Raw genomic sequence first — 16,819 nt, 5'->3', positions numbered from 1 at the left:
GTCGAGACAGTAAGAAACCTCGCCTGACCATCTCAGTGTGGGGGGTGTGACTGTGAAGGGGCTACGTCCCAGCTCAGGTCATGCTAGTGTGACTCCCAGAGTGGCTCCTGGATGGTTAGATAGGAAAGTTTCCTCACCACAAGAGCCAAAGGCCTCAGCTGCACATCAGTGCCTCCCAAATTCAAAGAAACATGCTATTGTACTGCTTCCTCACTCCATCTGCCCTCTCACTGTGCACTTGCAATGCTTCTTTCAGTTTACGAGTCTGTCATACTTGGACATCATTCTCATTTCTGAACTAACTCTGTGAATCCCAGGAGCAGCAAATGACAATATAAAAGCACACCATCAATGTTACGAGAAGAACAGAAGTACTAGAAGTAGGACACAGGCACTTGCAGCCCTCCCCAGGCTGAATTACTATATCAACGTTTCACTTAATGCCAGTACAGCCAAAGAAACTCCATGTTACTTAAAAATGAGTTGGTCAAAAAAACTAAAAAAGGAAAAGGGAAGAATTTTCTCTCATTAAACACAACACTTGCCTTATCTTTTGCTTGCCCCATGGATGATACATAGCATCATAGAAAAAGTATGCTTTAATACTTGAGAGTTGTTTCCCTGCTTCCTGCAGTGGTACTCAGCAACACAATAATCTGCAGCTGACTGTAGAATTTAGAAAAAACCAAAACACTTCTGACTCAAGTCCACATTCAGAAACAGCTAACAAGAACTGGTATTTGCAAAGCATGGCATGAGAAAATACTGAAAATCTTCCCTGACATCAGAGATCATTAATGCTGGCATTTCTGCAGCGCCTAGAGGCCCCTCAGAGCTAAACACCAGTTTACTTCAGTCTCCATCCAACAAATACTTCCAATCAAAACCAGAGGCATGACAAAACACAGCATAAGCCTCTACCACTACCCACCATGGAAAACAGCTAGAGAATCAGTCCCATGGAGATGAATGGGAGCAGCAGCAAACATGCTCCTGCATTTGTTACTCTGACAGCCTGACCTGAACAATCAATAAAACGTACACAAACATGCAAGAGACAAAATTTTGTTTGCAAATTTATTCCATATCTCAGATTTCTACTGAAACAATAGTTTTAACTGGTCCTAGTTATCAACATTCTTCTATATTAGGGTAAACTGAGCCAGACAGCAAAAGCTTCACTTCCAGAGAGGAGCACCAGGCTTCTAAAAGTCATAGAACAGGGTGAAAATGAAACACACACTGCAATAATTTGCTTTTAATTCAAGAGGTAAGACTCTTTTTTTCAGATTACACAGCATTTGCTTGCCAGAATATAATTTTGAACATAAGCATATATATGTGAATAGTCTATCCCAACTGTTCCAAGTATAATTTTTGAGGTAAATGCAGCTTCTGAAACAGCCTTCTAATGCAAGGTTTCACCTCCATCAGACATGAATAACCATTTCAATATCAAACACAGAGGCTGGTTAGCTGGTAAGGTAGAGGACAAACACCAAACATCTAAACACTAAACCCAAATGTCAAAATAACCCTGAAAACATAGACAGCTTCGGGTGAGCAGTGCTCACTTCAGACTGAGCCTGATCCCTCTCTGTGCTCCTCTGAGCATGCTGACTAGATTCCACCAAATGTAAGAGGATTTTATATACCTAGCTTACACACAGACATGTACTTTAAGTTGCTCTCATGGCAAACTGAACTCTACCCATAGAAACTCAGGGAAAGACAGACCTCACTCTGCCCCAAGCCATCCTTTTCCAGATTCTTCTAATGAAATTCCTTCCCTTCTTAGGGCTGATAACCCAAGAAACTCCTTCCACACATGTGCTGGCTTGAAGGCAAAACCAGCAAGAGACTCCAAGTCAGAAAAAACAACTTAATAGGAGAGAAAAAAATAAAATAAAACACATGCAATAGTACAAAAGATCACTGACAGAGTCAGAATACAACCTGACACCGTGGTGGTAGCAGTCCAGATGAAGTGGTCTTGTTGAAGCAGTGTTCCTGCAGGAAGGTCTGGCAGCTCTTATCCTCTGGGAATCCAGTGGGTAAGGCTGCCTGTGCTGTCCCAAATCCCAGATTATATCCAGGTGGGAATGCTTGGCTCCTCCCCCTGGGCAGAGCATCTCACAATGGGCTGATATCATTCTATGAGTCTTGCAATGGGTCCTTGATTGCCCATTAATCAGAGATAGCTCCTGGAGGGAGTTATCTATGAGTCATGCAGCAGGGCATTGATGGGCCATTAACAGAATATAGTCTGGAGGGAGGGGGCACGGGAAACACTGCCCAACCTAGCTTCAACATCTCATGTAGATAGTGATAGAATACATACTTTGGGCACATCTTACATTATAACCTAGGACAACACATTATCAAGGCTACCACAGTCCCACACTCCTTTCATGACTATGACACTTCTCACTCCCAGTTCTCCACAATGATGCTATTTTTCAAAATGGAAAGGACAAAAATTCCCACTTGTAGAGAAAGGTGGAGGTGATTCTGCCTCTCTGCTCTGGCAAGGCCCCACCTGCAGTGCTGCATCCAGGGCTGGGGTTCCCAGCAGAGAAGGACCTGGACCTGTTGAAGTGAGCCTAGAGGAGGTCATCAAGATGATTAGCAGGAAGGAGCACCTCTCCTGTGAGGAAAGGCTGGGAGAATTGGGATTATTCAGCCTGAAGGCTCTGGATGACTTAATTGCAGCCTTTTAGTACCTGAAAAGAGCCTACAAGGAATATGGAAGAGACTTTTTACAAAGACATGTAGTGACAGGACAAGGGAAAAGGGCCTCAAATTGAAAGACAATAGTTTTAGATTAGATATTGGAAAAAATTCTTTACTGTAAGGGTGGTGAGGCACCGGAACAGGTTGCTCAGAGAAGCTGGGGATGCCCCGTCCCTGGAAGTGTTCAAGGCCAGGCTGGATGGAGCTCTGAGCAATCTGTTCTAGTGAAAGGTGTCCCTGCCCATGCCAGGGTGGCTGGAACAAGATCATCTTTATGGCTGCTTCCAAAACTGTTCTATGATTCTATAGTGACTACAGCAACTGTCAGCAAACACATGAGGCCAATTAATAAAATAACTTATTTTATTATTGATGAGTTATAACTCAAGTGAAATACACCATTCACAGACCGGTGGTGTCAGCAGTGGAGCATTTTCCATTTTAAAGGCTAAATTGGTTCCGTAGTACATTTTGTAATCCCTCTAATCATAATGCTATTATTTTCTTGACCAGGGAATTCTATATTTTCCATCTGCAACAAGGCAGCTGCATCGTTAAAATACTGCTTTATTTTGAAGCCCTTAAAGTAGCTCCAAAGTGGAAGCAGAGAGTTTGGATGGCTTTGTGAAACAGCTTCACAATGAGGCAAGCAGCAAAACTGGCACTGTAAGTACATTATGCATCCACATGCTGTATGGAATTGCTTTTTCCTCTAAAAGCCACTCCATCTTTTTATCTACATTTCTTTTCCCCTGAAGTGAAGTTGTTTTAAATAAGATGTCTGTGTCTACATGTGCCTATAGTATTAGACATCCCACTTATTTCCAGAATACCACAGCCTTTTACTGCTTATGTTTGCTAATATGTACTGCAATTGCTGCTCCTTTTCACACTAGTGTAATGGGAAAGAACACAAATTTCACATTGATAGTTTTCACAGGACAACAGGAGCCAGATCAGACTACAGTTCCCTCCTTATGCTCTCTCAGCTGCCTCTTTGTAACCATCTGCTCAAGGCAGCCCTATACCAGGCCTGTCTCTGCAGCAGAAGCCACCTCAGTGCATTTGTGCAGCCACAAGCACACCTCAAGGTCACAGACTGCACCCCCTCCCAGAGGCCAACACCTTGATGTCCTCCACACGCAAGCACTTGCATGCATGCAAGTACTGAAAATGTTTTCATCCTTGCCTTTTTTTCTGAAAGCCACAGTCCAACTGTTGAAAAACCCAGCTGTAAAAAGCCTAATAAATTCCTCTTCCTAATATCACCTGATGGACTGAAGTCATAAATAGAGCTTGCTTGTACAGGTGAATGTCACAAAGGCCTCTTGTTTGGAAGGTCAGTCAATAGTGTCTTTGTGAATATATTTCACCTGTTCTACTTATACCACCTAAAGAGCTAAGAATTAATCTGAGTTCATTACTTTGATTTCCTGCGGGGAGAAAACCAATAGGAAAATAATCCTACTTTGAGATGAGGGGCAAAGGAGAAGGAAACAAATGGTCCTTTCCACCTGCCCTTCCTTTCCTTCACTGTCCTGGACAGAGCACAACACACTAATTTGTCAAGATCTCCCGCTTCCAAATGGATGCTGTCAGGGGAGATGACATTTTTCAGGATCCCCAGGCACCCAGTCATTGTGAACAGAATGAACAGGAGAAGACAGATCTTTTATGCTGAACAGAGAAACCTTGCTATAAAAATGTGAGCCTTCATATTAAACTATTTATAGCAAGAATGGATGATACAGCAATGGCAAAAATCATGCTACAGCAGGAATATACTTGGATTTTGAATCAGAATTTGTCCTCCAGTAGTAAACTGGCTTACAGGACCCCAACAGAGAGATGTTTCTTGTTTTTCTTGGTTGTGAGAGTGTGGATTCTGAACTAAGCAGCTGTATTTTGCACTACAGGTAGGGTTACTTCAGCACTTCATTCACTCCCGTAAAAACCCAGAATGATAAACGAAACATCACTCTCAGTGGCTTGAAATGCACAAAGTCACCCAGCACTGTTGGGTTTCACAGCTCAGGATAAGAGGTTTGTTTACTGATAGGCTCTGAAACTTCAGGCTTCAGCCAGAGGTCACAGTTTTGAATGACAGGCTGAGAGAAGAAGGGATACATACACATCAAACATTTCAGCCCAATTTACATGGATATTTATAACTATGCAACACATGAAAAAGTGCATTGAATATGAAGATAAAAGCAGGCACACTAATTATTGTGTACTACTAATAATCACAGAATGAGACACTAGAAATGCACATTGTCCTGAAATGCAATTATTTCAGCTATGTGATAGTAACATTTACCAAATATTTTTAAACCCACATTCAGACACTGAGATTCTGTTCCCATTTTTGTTAGTCATAAAGAAGACCCAATGCAGTAACTGGTGTTTTGTCACTATCACAGTCAGATTTGGGAGAGGAGGAAAAAAATCACATTCACACCGTATCTACTGACTTTCACCGTGGTGATTTGATGTGGACATCAGTAATCTGTTAACTGCTTCTCCAGAAAAACAAGCTAAGAAAAGCAAATTATCTACCAGTAAAGTAACACTTCCCCATCTAGGGTCAGCACCTCACTCAGAAACAGAGAGAGATCTGCCATTCAAGCACCCTGACACACAACTTTAAAGCAAAATCTGGAAGGAGCTGAACAGCCCAGGTGGGGTTTTGCTGAACCTGCACTTCAACACAAAAATGTTTCTTAATTTACTGAGTCCAATCTGGGCTCTTTTTGCCATATCCTGTGGCCACCAGAAGTCTCATAAAAGGAAGATAACAGGAAGACAACACAAAATGGTAAAACCTCATTGCCCCAGTTCAGAGGACACTGGTGTTTCTCAACTGCAAAAAAAGGTTAAAAAAAAAAAAAAGTGGGTGCATGGTGGGGGGATATAGAATGGTTTGGGTTGGAAGGGACCATAATGGTCATCTAGTTCTAGACCCCTGCCATGGGATCAGATTGCTTAGAGTCTCACCCAGACTGGCCTAATACTGTCATTCTCATCCAATCCATCTGATAAGCTTGACCAAAAAGGATAAACACCGTGAAGCAGAAGCCACTGATTAAAACACTGCAGATTTCTTCTAGAAAACTACTTTTCCTACTCTCTTGTTAGAGAACACTACCAGGACATTTTTTTAATCTAAATAACTGACAAAATTTTAGTATTTCTAGGAATTCTATAACACCTTTATTACTCAAAGCCTTACTCTTCTGTGCTTGGACTTTTCACCACCCTCTTGACACCTTTCACCCTTCCCAAATACTTTATGATCAGAGCAGATCCCTCCCAGGGAAGCCAGGGGAGCTGTTTCCACCCCAGTCAGTCCTGCACTAAGCCCAGTAAGCTGAGATGAATTCTCATCCTCTTGGTACCGAATTCAGTCAGCCCTTCAGTGTTGTTCAATATAATTTTGAAAAAAGGGTTTTTTTAAGAAATCAAAAGCAACCAAAAGAACTAATGAGCTACACTGCAACAAAACACAGTCTAGTGGTATCTATATAACACTTATCAACAGAAAACAAGACAAAAGCTTCTCACTTCTTTTACCAGTTTCTTTTCATAGTTTGTGTGAACATTTTAAAGGACTGTTAATTTCTCTCAAGTTGGATAAAAAACACTGCAATTGCTAGCACAACATAAAAAGCTTAACAGCAGTAGTTGCCATTAAAAAGCCTTTATTATTTGCTATTGCTGCTACCACATAATGAGACAAAATACGTCACTAGATATGCACACCTTACTTAGGAAAGAAAACTCCCTGAATAAATAACCTCCTAATGAGTGACAGCCTAGATTTGGGTCTCACACTCACCATCAACAAGGCTTTGTGAGTGCATCATGTGGGAGGACTTGATAAAAGTCAATACTGCTGTAAGAGATCATTTCCTGAATCTCCTTAGAAAAGCTGCCTTCTCTTGAAGCCTATGCTCAGAGAAGCACAGGACTCCAAAAGTACAGCAAAACTTTTGTAAGCTTGTTTTTAATTGAACTCTACTCTGTGACTATGGTATTCAAACCAAACAGATCAGACATAAGAGCCAGAAGTAGCATTTCAATGAAAAAAGATAAGAATTCCAGAAAACACACATAACAGTGGTTAAATAGAGGTGGTGTTAAAGAAATAATTTATATTTTTAAAATGTATATTAAAAAACCATCCTTGCTTTCTCCAGTGACTTTTACTGCTGTGTAAAAGTGACTGCTCAACTGCCTGAATTGTTTTTATATACCAGGAATTCTGAAAAATCAGTTGCTGATCAAGAAAATGTGTATATTGGTATACATAAATAAAAAATAAAGCATTTTTACACTGCATATATTTTCCTTAATTTGTATTCTATCCTGTACATTATCAGAGTCTGACTAGATTATGGACATCAGTTTAGCTATGATTAATCTTGGTGGTTTGGACTTGCTCATATTTGTAACAGGGTGGTTCCTCGGGGAACCAACTGAGGGAGACTAAGATCATTGTTCCATTTTCCATTATAATTCTACCTCAGTCAGCCTATAAATACTAGATTCCATATTCATCAGGAACTTAAAAATGAGTAATCCTTCACTGGAGCTACACTTTCTGTTGTCTGCATCCCAAATATAGAAACAAACACTTGTACTCCCATATTTACATTACAGTAGCTGCATAAAAAGGAACTTTAAATCTGCCTGTAACCCATGAGTTACTACTGTTCTTTAATCCCACAGCTGAGGACAGAAAAGAAAGGACACATTTCATTAGAAAGGAGATTTTGTTTGTTTCTTTGAACAGCAAAACCAGATGTTTAAAGTGCTGGAAGTGATTTTGATGACAAATTAAAAAGCTGAAAGCAGGAACAAGAGCCTAGGAGGCATCTTAAATTATAGTCAATATACTGCACTGCTTTGTGCAACACAGGTCTCACTACTGTGAGGTATGTGTTAATATTAGTTTAATACATAGGACTGCAAAGAAATCCTTTTAAAAACAACTGTGCAATGGAAATACAAAGCAAATGGCTTTGCTCACAATGTTTTATTTACAAAACTTTCCTGAATTCCTGTTCATCTTTCCACTGTACATATATGATTGCATGGATGAAGTTTCCTAATGGTAGCTTAATTTAACTCTTAAACCTACACAAGCTAAAGTCACACTCCATATTTACACTTAGAGGACAAAGCAAAAAAATATTGAAATTTAAGGCAGAGCAAGCCAGAAAAGACAGGCCATCTCAGGCTACAGCATGAATCCAGATGAAAAACATCACTAAATTAATACATATATAAAAGAAAAAGTTATTAACAAGAGAGCAATAAATTTAGAATAATAGTCCATTCCACTTGCTGGATGCTATTAGGCTAAGCTTATTCCATTAAGCAAAAATTCAGTTTGTTTGTTTTTAAATCTGAAGCGTGCCCAGTTTTCTAAATAAAGCCACTGCAATCAGATGTGGAAATTCAATAGTTGATTTCAGTACTTTGAGAGCACCACACTTCCCCTCTTCCCCAGCTATCTCCAGCAAGGACAGCCTGCTTTATATTCATCAGTCCAACAATCATGGCTCAGACAGTGAAAACAGGCTCACTTACATTAAATCACTGATGTATTTCACTCTGATTTCTCATTAGGATAAGTCTTTTGCAAGCAAAGACAAGTTTGATGTGACTGTATTCCATATCAACTATGCACAAGCCCATTCTCAATTGGGAGCCCTATTGCACCATTTGGGTCCTTCACTCCCAAGCTCGTAACATCTCTGAGTTTAACACACTTCCTCAGCTTTCAATGAGGGGCAGATTTTCTTCTGCTGATGTTGAAACATGAGCAAGGTTAGCTTGCCTTTGTGAAAAGCTGGGCAAATGCCTTACTAGCTGAGCTCAAAACCCATTCAAAATGTGATGGTCTTGTGACCAAATGGATATTCCAAAGCAGTAACCACAAACCTGTCCTCCAAGAGTTCATGACAAATCAGCAAGGTGCTTGATAACTGGGCACCAAACAGATTGCAAGTAATTGTAATTTTAAGTGCTGCAAGCCTGTAATGTGGGATCTAGTTTTATGTGTTAAGTCAGAATGACATGAGCTAAACTGTATTAATTTTAAACTAGATATTTTAGATAAAAATTAGAATAGAGAATTCATACCAAGCCTCTATTATCGAGGCAACTGCTCAAAACATTTTATACTATTTTATCCTAAAAGTGAAACACATCACACCCCTATGTGGATTATTTTTTAGGTTTATTGTACTATTGGATGTAGGAAATACTCTAGTCATTGAATACTTCAGTCATTGAAATAATTTCTACTGCCTTTTTGAACCTGTAAAAAAAAAGGCACTAATTTTATTTGCTCTAATAACTCTCAAAGTGTCAGATTCAGTAAAAAATCAATTTTCCACACTGTAGAAATTAATCCCAAACTCCTGTTTTTAGGCCTTTAAGAATCAAAAAGTCTGATAAGGCTTTTAAAGAATGTTTCCTAATTATTTTATAACATTCCCTTATCATTTCTTGGACCCTGAGACCAGCATCCTTGGGTAGAGGCACTAGTATCCTGGTGCTAGTAGTACCAAGCTTGTGGATTCAGTCTCTATACCGGTCATTCATTTGGGAGCTGGATTTGATGATCCTTGTGGAGTCCCTCCCAACTCAGAATATTCTGTGATTCCAATTAAAAACATATCTAATATGACAAATTACTGCCCTATACCAAAGTATCTGGAGTACACACATTCACTTGCAGTTAGTGGTCATATCTGCTGCACTCATACAAGAAGTAGAAGCTTATGAGTAAAAACATTTGTTTTAAGGAACTCAAGTCTGAACTATGTTTGCCCACTGTCATATCAGACATGGAAGAACTGGCCTGGTATTTTACCTAAAATGAGTTAGCAGATTATAAAAATCAGTCACGCATTAAAAAAATCCACATATTCATATATCCATAGAACTTTTCTCCTCTTTTACCTGCCCTAAGGAAAAAAAAATAAGTAAATAAATAAATGCTCAAGAAAAACATATCTGTGCCCATTCTGCCTGTTACCCAGTCATTTGGAAAAAAGAGTCTCCAAAGTGCCTGAAAAAAAGAGATCCCATTATTTTAATTATCTTCACTTAGAGAAAAATAGAATAGCGCAACATCTGAGATGTGTGTATGCTACAACTCCACGGCAGTACCTTGCTTCTGTAACATCCACTTCACAGACTGCTATTTTTACACATTTTTATGTCTTCAACAGGATAATAAATACTTTTTAAGCAGAAGCCAGGGTTTCAAGAAGCCTGGATTCTTAAAGACTCACTAAAATAAATAAGAAGACAATCCTACCTACCTTAGATATTTCCGGTTCCACTTGTCTCTTGGGTGTGTCTTTTGACTCAGGCCCTTTTGGAGTACCAGTGTTCTTAACGGCAGGCGAATCAATTCCTTCGCCTTCAAGCTGCAGATTAATACCTTCTGTGGGGACAGGGTGATCAATACCATTTGGATTCAGATTGCAATGGATAGCTGGGAACAAAATATGAGAAACATTGCTTTAGGAAAGAAGAACCCAATGGTTCAAACATTTAGCATGAACTACTGAGAAATGCCATGTGGTAACCAGAGCTATGTCAGACCAAAGCAAATGAACCATCTGTACCTTGATATGGATTCAAGGTGAAATATTTGAGAAAGAAAATGAGAGGAATGCAGCACTGTATAAATTTACTTAGTGCAGGCTCTCATGTGGAATTGTGCTCTGCTGGATTCACTGAAGCATCCAAGACCCTCAACTCAGAGCTTTTATTAAATGTTCATCACCCAACTCTACCTCTTTCCCCTTTCTAGGCAAACAAATGGAAGGTTTTCTATTACATTTTCAATTCCTACAATATTCTAGGTCTTAAAGAATGCGGGATAAGTAAGCCGAGCACAAAAAAAATCAGCAAGTCAGTCTCTGCACAGAGTAATGACTTATCCAGCTGATTATCTCTCCTTCAGTCCTTTGTACCACTGCAAGTTACCACCTACACCATCCTAACAAGCAAGAGAGATGTACTCCCTGGGAGTATATAATGAGATAGGCACTAATGACAGCAGAATAAGGAAAGCATCCAGAGAAAAAAAATAAAACTAATGCAAACCATACAACAGAAAAGCCGATTTAGAACTATGGCAGTAGCTTGATTTCTACCCAAATTTTCAGTTTCAGCACTCACACAGATAGTAGTGATTTTAAAATTGTGTGGATCCTGAGGCAACTTCCCCTTTATGTGACTGACTTTTGCATTTATGTTCCTGCATAACTGGGCTACTTTTAGCACTACTTGTAATTAATGGCTCCAACTTCCCCTGCGTACAAAAGAACTTTGCTCAGATACTGTGATGCAATGTTTGACAGATCTGAATAGAAACCTAAACTACAATGTACAGCCAAAATAAAAGCTGCCCTTTAACGCTTGCTTGGTTTAGAAGCAAAGGGTGGGGAGCTGGGGAAGGAATCAGAACTACCAGTTTCTACCAGCTACAGATCAGCCCTCAAAAGCCTCTCACAGGAAACTGGCTCAGGCTTCCAGTGAAAGCAAAAGGTTCTTTAACTATAGCACCTTTTGAAAATCTATTCAGCTTAAATCCTAGAGTATTAGTTGAAAACTTTGAGCCTAAGTTACAGCAATTCCTTGATACAGAATTAAATCAGAGGTGAAAATGTTGACAATTTTCCCTTGGGATCTTTAAAAACATTCAAATGCTTCTAAAAGATAAGTGATCTCTGCAACCACTACAATACCTACATCTACAAGCCAGGGACAGGAACACCTCCTACGGGAACTTAAAAAGAAATTTGATTCTGTGGTTTATATTTACATCAGTGTGCTTCAAGACAGCAAAAAAAAATTCTCTTTCTCCTAGATTACATCCACCTACCATTATGTAGCTCCTCTAGATATTTACCTACCCCAAAAAAACAACTACTAACAACTCCTTTGCCTATCCTCCAGATCACAGATAGATGTGATCCACCAAGAATGACTATTTTCACAGCACAATGAGAATGAAATCTGTTCTGTTAGTAACCTAATTAATTCCCCCCGTACAAAAAATGTGTGTTTTAACCAACCTGTGAAAGTACTCCTAGCACACCCTGCTTGCTCCAGCAAGGGCTGATCAGCAGTGAAAAGACATTTGGTATCGAATGCGAGCCATAAAAACCCCTCCAACTGTCTTTTGCAAGGATCTTTCCTAGCTGAACAGGAAGACTCCTAGAGACACCTTTGAAACCCTAACACATGACAGCAACGTTCAGAAACAAGCAGTTTTTGGCTGTCAGCCCAGTTCCAGTGCTCACCAAAGAGAAATTACATAGCACAGTGGGACTTAAAACTGCCTGGACGAACACTGCGAGCAGCAAGTTTCCTGTGAATTGCAACTCTTTCCCTCCCAGCACCCCCAAACAACAGAAATCAGGGAGAAGGGTGGCATGGGAAGTACAACGAGCACTAATTTACCATGCATTAGAGGGAGCAAGCGATACAGGTTTCAGTAACATGGCAGCATGATGACTTAACCCTATCTCCTTCTATGTATAACCACATTACACACTTGGTGGATGAGGGAAAGGCTGTGGCTGTTGTCTGCCTGGAGTTTAGTAAAGCCTTTGATACTGTCTCCCACAACCTTCTCCTGGAGAAATGGCTTTTCATGGCTTGGACTGGCATACTGTTCACTGGGTAAAAACCTGGCTCTCTGGCCAGCCCCAGAGAGTGGTGGTGAACAGAGTTACATCAAGCTGGTGACAGATCACAAGTGATGTACCCCAGGCCAGTTATATTTAATAGCTATGAACAGTCAGGATGAGGGGATCAAGGGTACCCTCAGAAAGGTTGCAGATGATATCAAGTTAGTTGGGAGTGTTGATCTGCTGGAAGGTCGGAGAGCTCCACAGAGGAATCTGAACAGTAGCGATTGATGGCCCAAGGCCAGTGGTATGAGGTTCAAGTCCTGCACTTGGGTCACAACAACCCCATACAATCCTACAGGCTGGGGAAAAGTGGCTGGAAAGCTGCCCTTGGAAAAGGACCTGAGCGTGCTGGTCGACAGTGACTGAACTGAGCCAGCATGTGCCCAGGTGGCCAAGAAGGCCAATGGCATCCTGGCCTGGATCACAAACAGTGTGGCCAGCAGGACCAGGACAGTGACTGTCCCCTGTAGTCAGCACTGGTGAGGCCACACCTCGAGTGCTGTGTCCAGTTCTGGGCCCCTCACTACAAGAAGGACATTGAGGGGCTGGAGTGTGTCCAGAGAAGGGCAACAGAGCTGGGAAAGGGTCTGGAGCGCAAGTCTGATGAGGAGCAGCTGAGGGAGCTGAAGGTGTTTAGCCTGGAGAAAAGGAGGCTCAGGGAAGACCTTATCACTCTACAACTCCCTGAAAGGAGGCTGTAGCCAGCTGAGGGTCAGTCTCTTTCCACAGGTAACAAGTGGCAGGATCAGAGGAAAAGGTCTCAAGTTGTGCAAGGGGAAGTTTAGGTTGGATATTAGGAAAAAATTCTTCATGGAAAGGGTTGTCAGGCATTGGAACAGGCTGCCCAGGGAAGTGGGGGAGTTACCATCCCTGGAAGTATTTAAAAAATCATGCAGACATGGCACTTCAGGACATGGTTTAGTGGTGGACTTGTCAGTGCTGTGTTAAGGGTAGGACTTAATTTTAAAGCTCTTTTCCAACTTCAATGGTTTTGTAAATCTATAAGCACCTGGATGGCTTAAAAATTAAGTAAGTCACTTGGCAAGATGCTGCTTGACTCTTAGCCCATCATGCATTCAAGAGCAATGAATGCTAGTGCTTTTTCAGCAATGCCTTTTACTGGCTCCTTCAGGACACAAAAGAGAAAAAAATGGAAAAGGTTGCTTGCAATTATACAGATGCCCCCTGCCTTTTAATTGAAAACAGGTGAGTGGTTAAAAGAAACACAGGCAGCCTTAGGGGACTTTTCCAGAGCTGCTAATATTGAAGGGGGGAAGGGGGGTGAAGTGGGAGAGAGAACTTTTTTATTTTCTAGGAATATTAATCTCCTAAGAAGAATAAGTATCTTAACCACTTGGCAAAGCTTATCCCTCTTTGTCATGACACATCTTTAGGCAGCCAGCTCCATTATTTTCTTCTAGTGCTATTTCCAACCCTCAGGTACACACAGAATAGGAGCAAGAAATATTTTCTTGCATGGGTCTGTTATTTCCTATTACCACACAGAATACAAAGGTCCATCTTTGTGGCAGACAGAGGTGGACCTCTTGCCTCCTTTTAAATGTCAATACAAACCAAAATTATTCCCTTTCAAGGTCTGTTAAAGGCAGCAGAAGAGGTCAATGTTTGGTCAATAATTTATTCTCGTCTTAAATCTACATCTTATATAATTTTAACTACATAAGGTCAGCTCTAAACCCAGGATCAACAATTAAACCTGGGCTGACAGCAGCCAGGGCTAACACCCCATAGAATTGAGTCTAAACAGCTCTTAGAAAATAATCACAAATCACTAACTGCACCACAGCCCAAGAGCTCTGACTCTCTTAGCTGACACATATTAAATTTCTTTTAGGACTTAATGGCATTCATCTGGAAAAAAATATCTTTCTCCAGACAAAGTAGTTTCTGGCTAAAATATTGTTCAGACCATTACTCCTCCTTACCCTGGTATTGGTTAATGCTAACTCATCCTGCCCTCTGCATTCGGATCATTTTCCCACAGTCCCTTTGACAATATCCCTACTGCCTCAGCACCTCCTTATTCTACCAAACTGTGTCGACCTCATCAGTCCCAAATTTTAACAGTACATCAAGACAACAAACACCCTCCAAATCAGCTCACCGTATCAGCCTGATACCACTATCAGCAGTATCATTAGATTTTGAAATAGATCCTCTTCCAGTATTCTTCCATACAATCTCAATATTCATATATCATCCACATCTCAGTAATACAACCCTTCATCCAAATTCAGATCATTTACATTCTCCTTTGTCTGCTGAAAACCCCACCTCAGTTGAGTAATCTCTCTTCATGTTCCCCCCAACAACTGCTGTTCAACTTGTATTGAGAGCTTTCTGTGCTGGGAACTTGTTTCCTCTTGAGGAAGGAGGGTGGATGTTCTGTAGAGCTCTGACTGCACAGCAACAAGCACATAATGAATGGTGCTGGCTGACATAATAACATAGATCCACAGATTACATTTATGAAACAAACTATTCTTTAAAACAAAGGTACTTAAGTGCTCTTGTACTCCTAACCTAATGGTGAAGCTGAATCTAATGGAAAATACCCACTTTTCCAGAACCTAAAAAGACTGCTGAGATCTGCAAAGTTATGAGAGTGAAAAGCTCTGTGAGAAAAATAGTAAGCGGAGTATCCAAAATGGAAAAATGACCCCACATCTGTCCTAAAAAACTAGGATGCAATACACTGTATATATTTTATATATGGTTTAAACACAAACTTTCCATGAATACAGAGCAAGATGAGTCGTTGCCCTGCAGGAGCTGGCCCATAAACGTGAGCCAGTTCCATGCCCACACAGCTCTTTCCAGGGTGCATATGCAGTTTCAAAGAAGAGTTCGCAGGGCAACAAGAATGCTCTGCCTGCCCCGGCCCGCTGGCTACCTTCCTCCCATGCATGCCTGCCTCCCAGATGGCAAGCAGCCAAGAGACAGCTTGTCTGAGCATGCTTGACAGTACACAGAAGTCACCAAGAGCCATCGTAAGTTAGTGGCATCTGGGGCAAGCCTTGTCTTCCTAGAGGGTACTCTGTGAATCCTGTCTGGAAAAAAGCCTGAAGGCGCTCTTCAAAACACAGCCTTGATATATCCAAAGTTTTACATGGACAGATGGAAGTCTTTGTCTCTCCATCTGTAGGCTCAAGGCTTAGCAGATAAATCTATGATCAATCGCTACCTCTGTGCACTCACCGCCTACTGTGTCAAACATTTCATAACTATGTGTTTCAGTGGGAATACTGCTGGCTGCTTAAAACTTTAAGCAGATCAATTAAGGCTACATTAAAGCATATTTGGCAAGTACTCGAGTTACATGCAATAACAATTGTTCTATTCTAAAAAGTGATCGAGTAAAAATAGCATCTTCTTACTCATGTGCCCTGTTCTGTGTGCATCATAGTCATATGCTAGCTTTTGCTATTCAGAGACAAAAAGCAGGCACAGGAGATACCCACCCAACCTCTAACAATCCTTACAAAACTTTCATGTGCCGAATACTAGCAACCTTGTAAGCTCCATTTTATGTACTCATTCCACAGACTTAGCTGCACAATGCTAAGAGATAAGTCCATGCAATCCACCTGCTACTCCTACCATGAAACGCCACATCATTGAAAAGGACAGATAAAAGTTCATTCATATAACCTGAACAGTAACAAACTCAGGTTGGACATAGCAGGGACCTTATAAAAAGGGTCCAAATATCTTTGCAATCATTTCAGTAGTGTTGAGGGTTAAGTCTCCTGTAGAATTTTTCCCCCCCCAAGTTGCTAGGAGACTAAATACTGAGTACTTAACCCAGACAAAAAGAAGCTGATCACTTAGTTTGGGGGAGGGAAAAAAAAAGCTCGGGGAGAGAGAGCTGAGGGTGGGGGTCGGGTGTCTTTGGTCTTCCGGGGAGCAGGGATCAGGGGCTGCTGGCTGCTGGAGTCCACGGTTAACGAAGGAGTCTGGTCCTGGGAATTCTACCATCTGTTGGAGTATCCAGGAATTCGGAGTTTCTTCGCTGTCCTGCTGGATTTTGGGTCAGCCCGGGTCCCGCCGCTGCGGCTTCTCCGGCACTGCCACCTCTGCCTGCCGAGGACACCCCGTGCCTGCGGAGGACAGCCCACCGCGCCCGGCTTCCAGTCATCAGCGCCGGAGCTTCCACCGTGTGCCCTCGGGGTTCTTGGTTCTGTTCTACTATTGTTATAATTGCTGTTGGTTTTTTGTCTGTCCTGTTATATTTACTAGTAAAGGACTGTTATTCCTTTTCCCCATAGCTCTGACTGAAAAGGTTTTTTTTAATCTTCCAAATTATAATAACATGGAGGGAAGGATTCAAATTCCTC

At 41.2% G+C, this 16,819-nt stretch overlaps 1 protein-coding gene across 3 annotated transcripts in view; it reads right to left on the bottom strand.

The window, feature by feature from the left end:
- Window positions 1-16,819, bottom strand: part of SAMD12 (sterile alpha motif domain containing 12) — a 169,383-nt gene that overhangs the window by 140,603 nt on the left and 11,961 nt on the right. For all 3 annotated transcript variants that reach the window (XM_040066988.1, XM_040066961.2, XM_040066977.2), the window contains exon 2: window positions 10,074-10,249. In XM_040066988.1, the coding sequence (XP_039922922.1) occupies window positions 10,074-10,249 (176 nt within the window). The remainder of the gene's footprint in view (window positions 1-10,073; window positions 10,250-16,819) is intronic.

The sequence above is a fragment of the Hirundo rustica genome, chromosome 1, assembly GCF_015227805.2.
Source record: "Hirundo rustica isolate bHirRus1 chromosome 1, bHirRus1.pri.v3, whole genome shotgun sequence".
In the NCBI taxonomy this organism is placed as follows: Eukaryota; Metazoa; Chordata; class Aves; order Passeriformes; family Hirundinidae; genus Hirundo; species Hirundo rustica.
The sequence above is the reverse complement of the archived record's forward strand: the minus strand, read 5'-3'. Positions and strand labels throughout refer to the sequence as shown.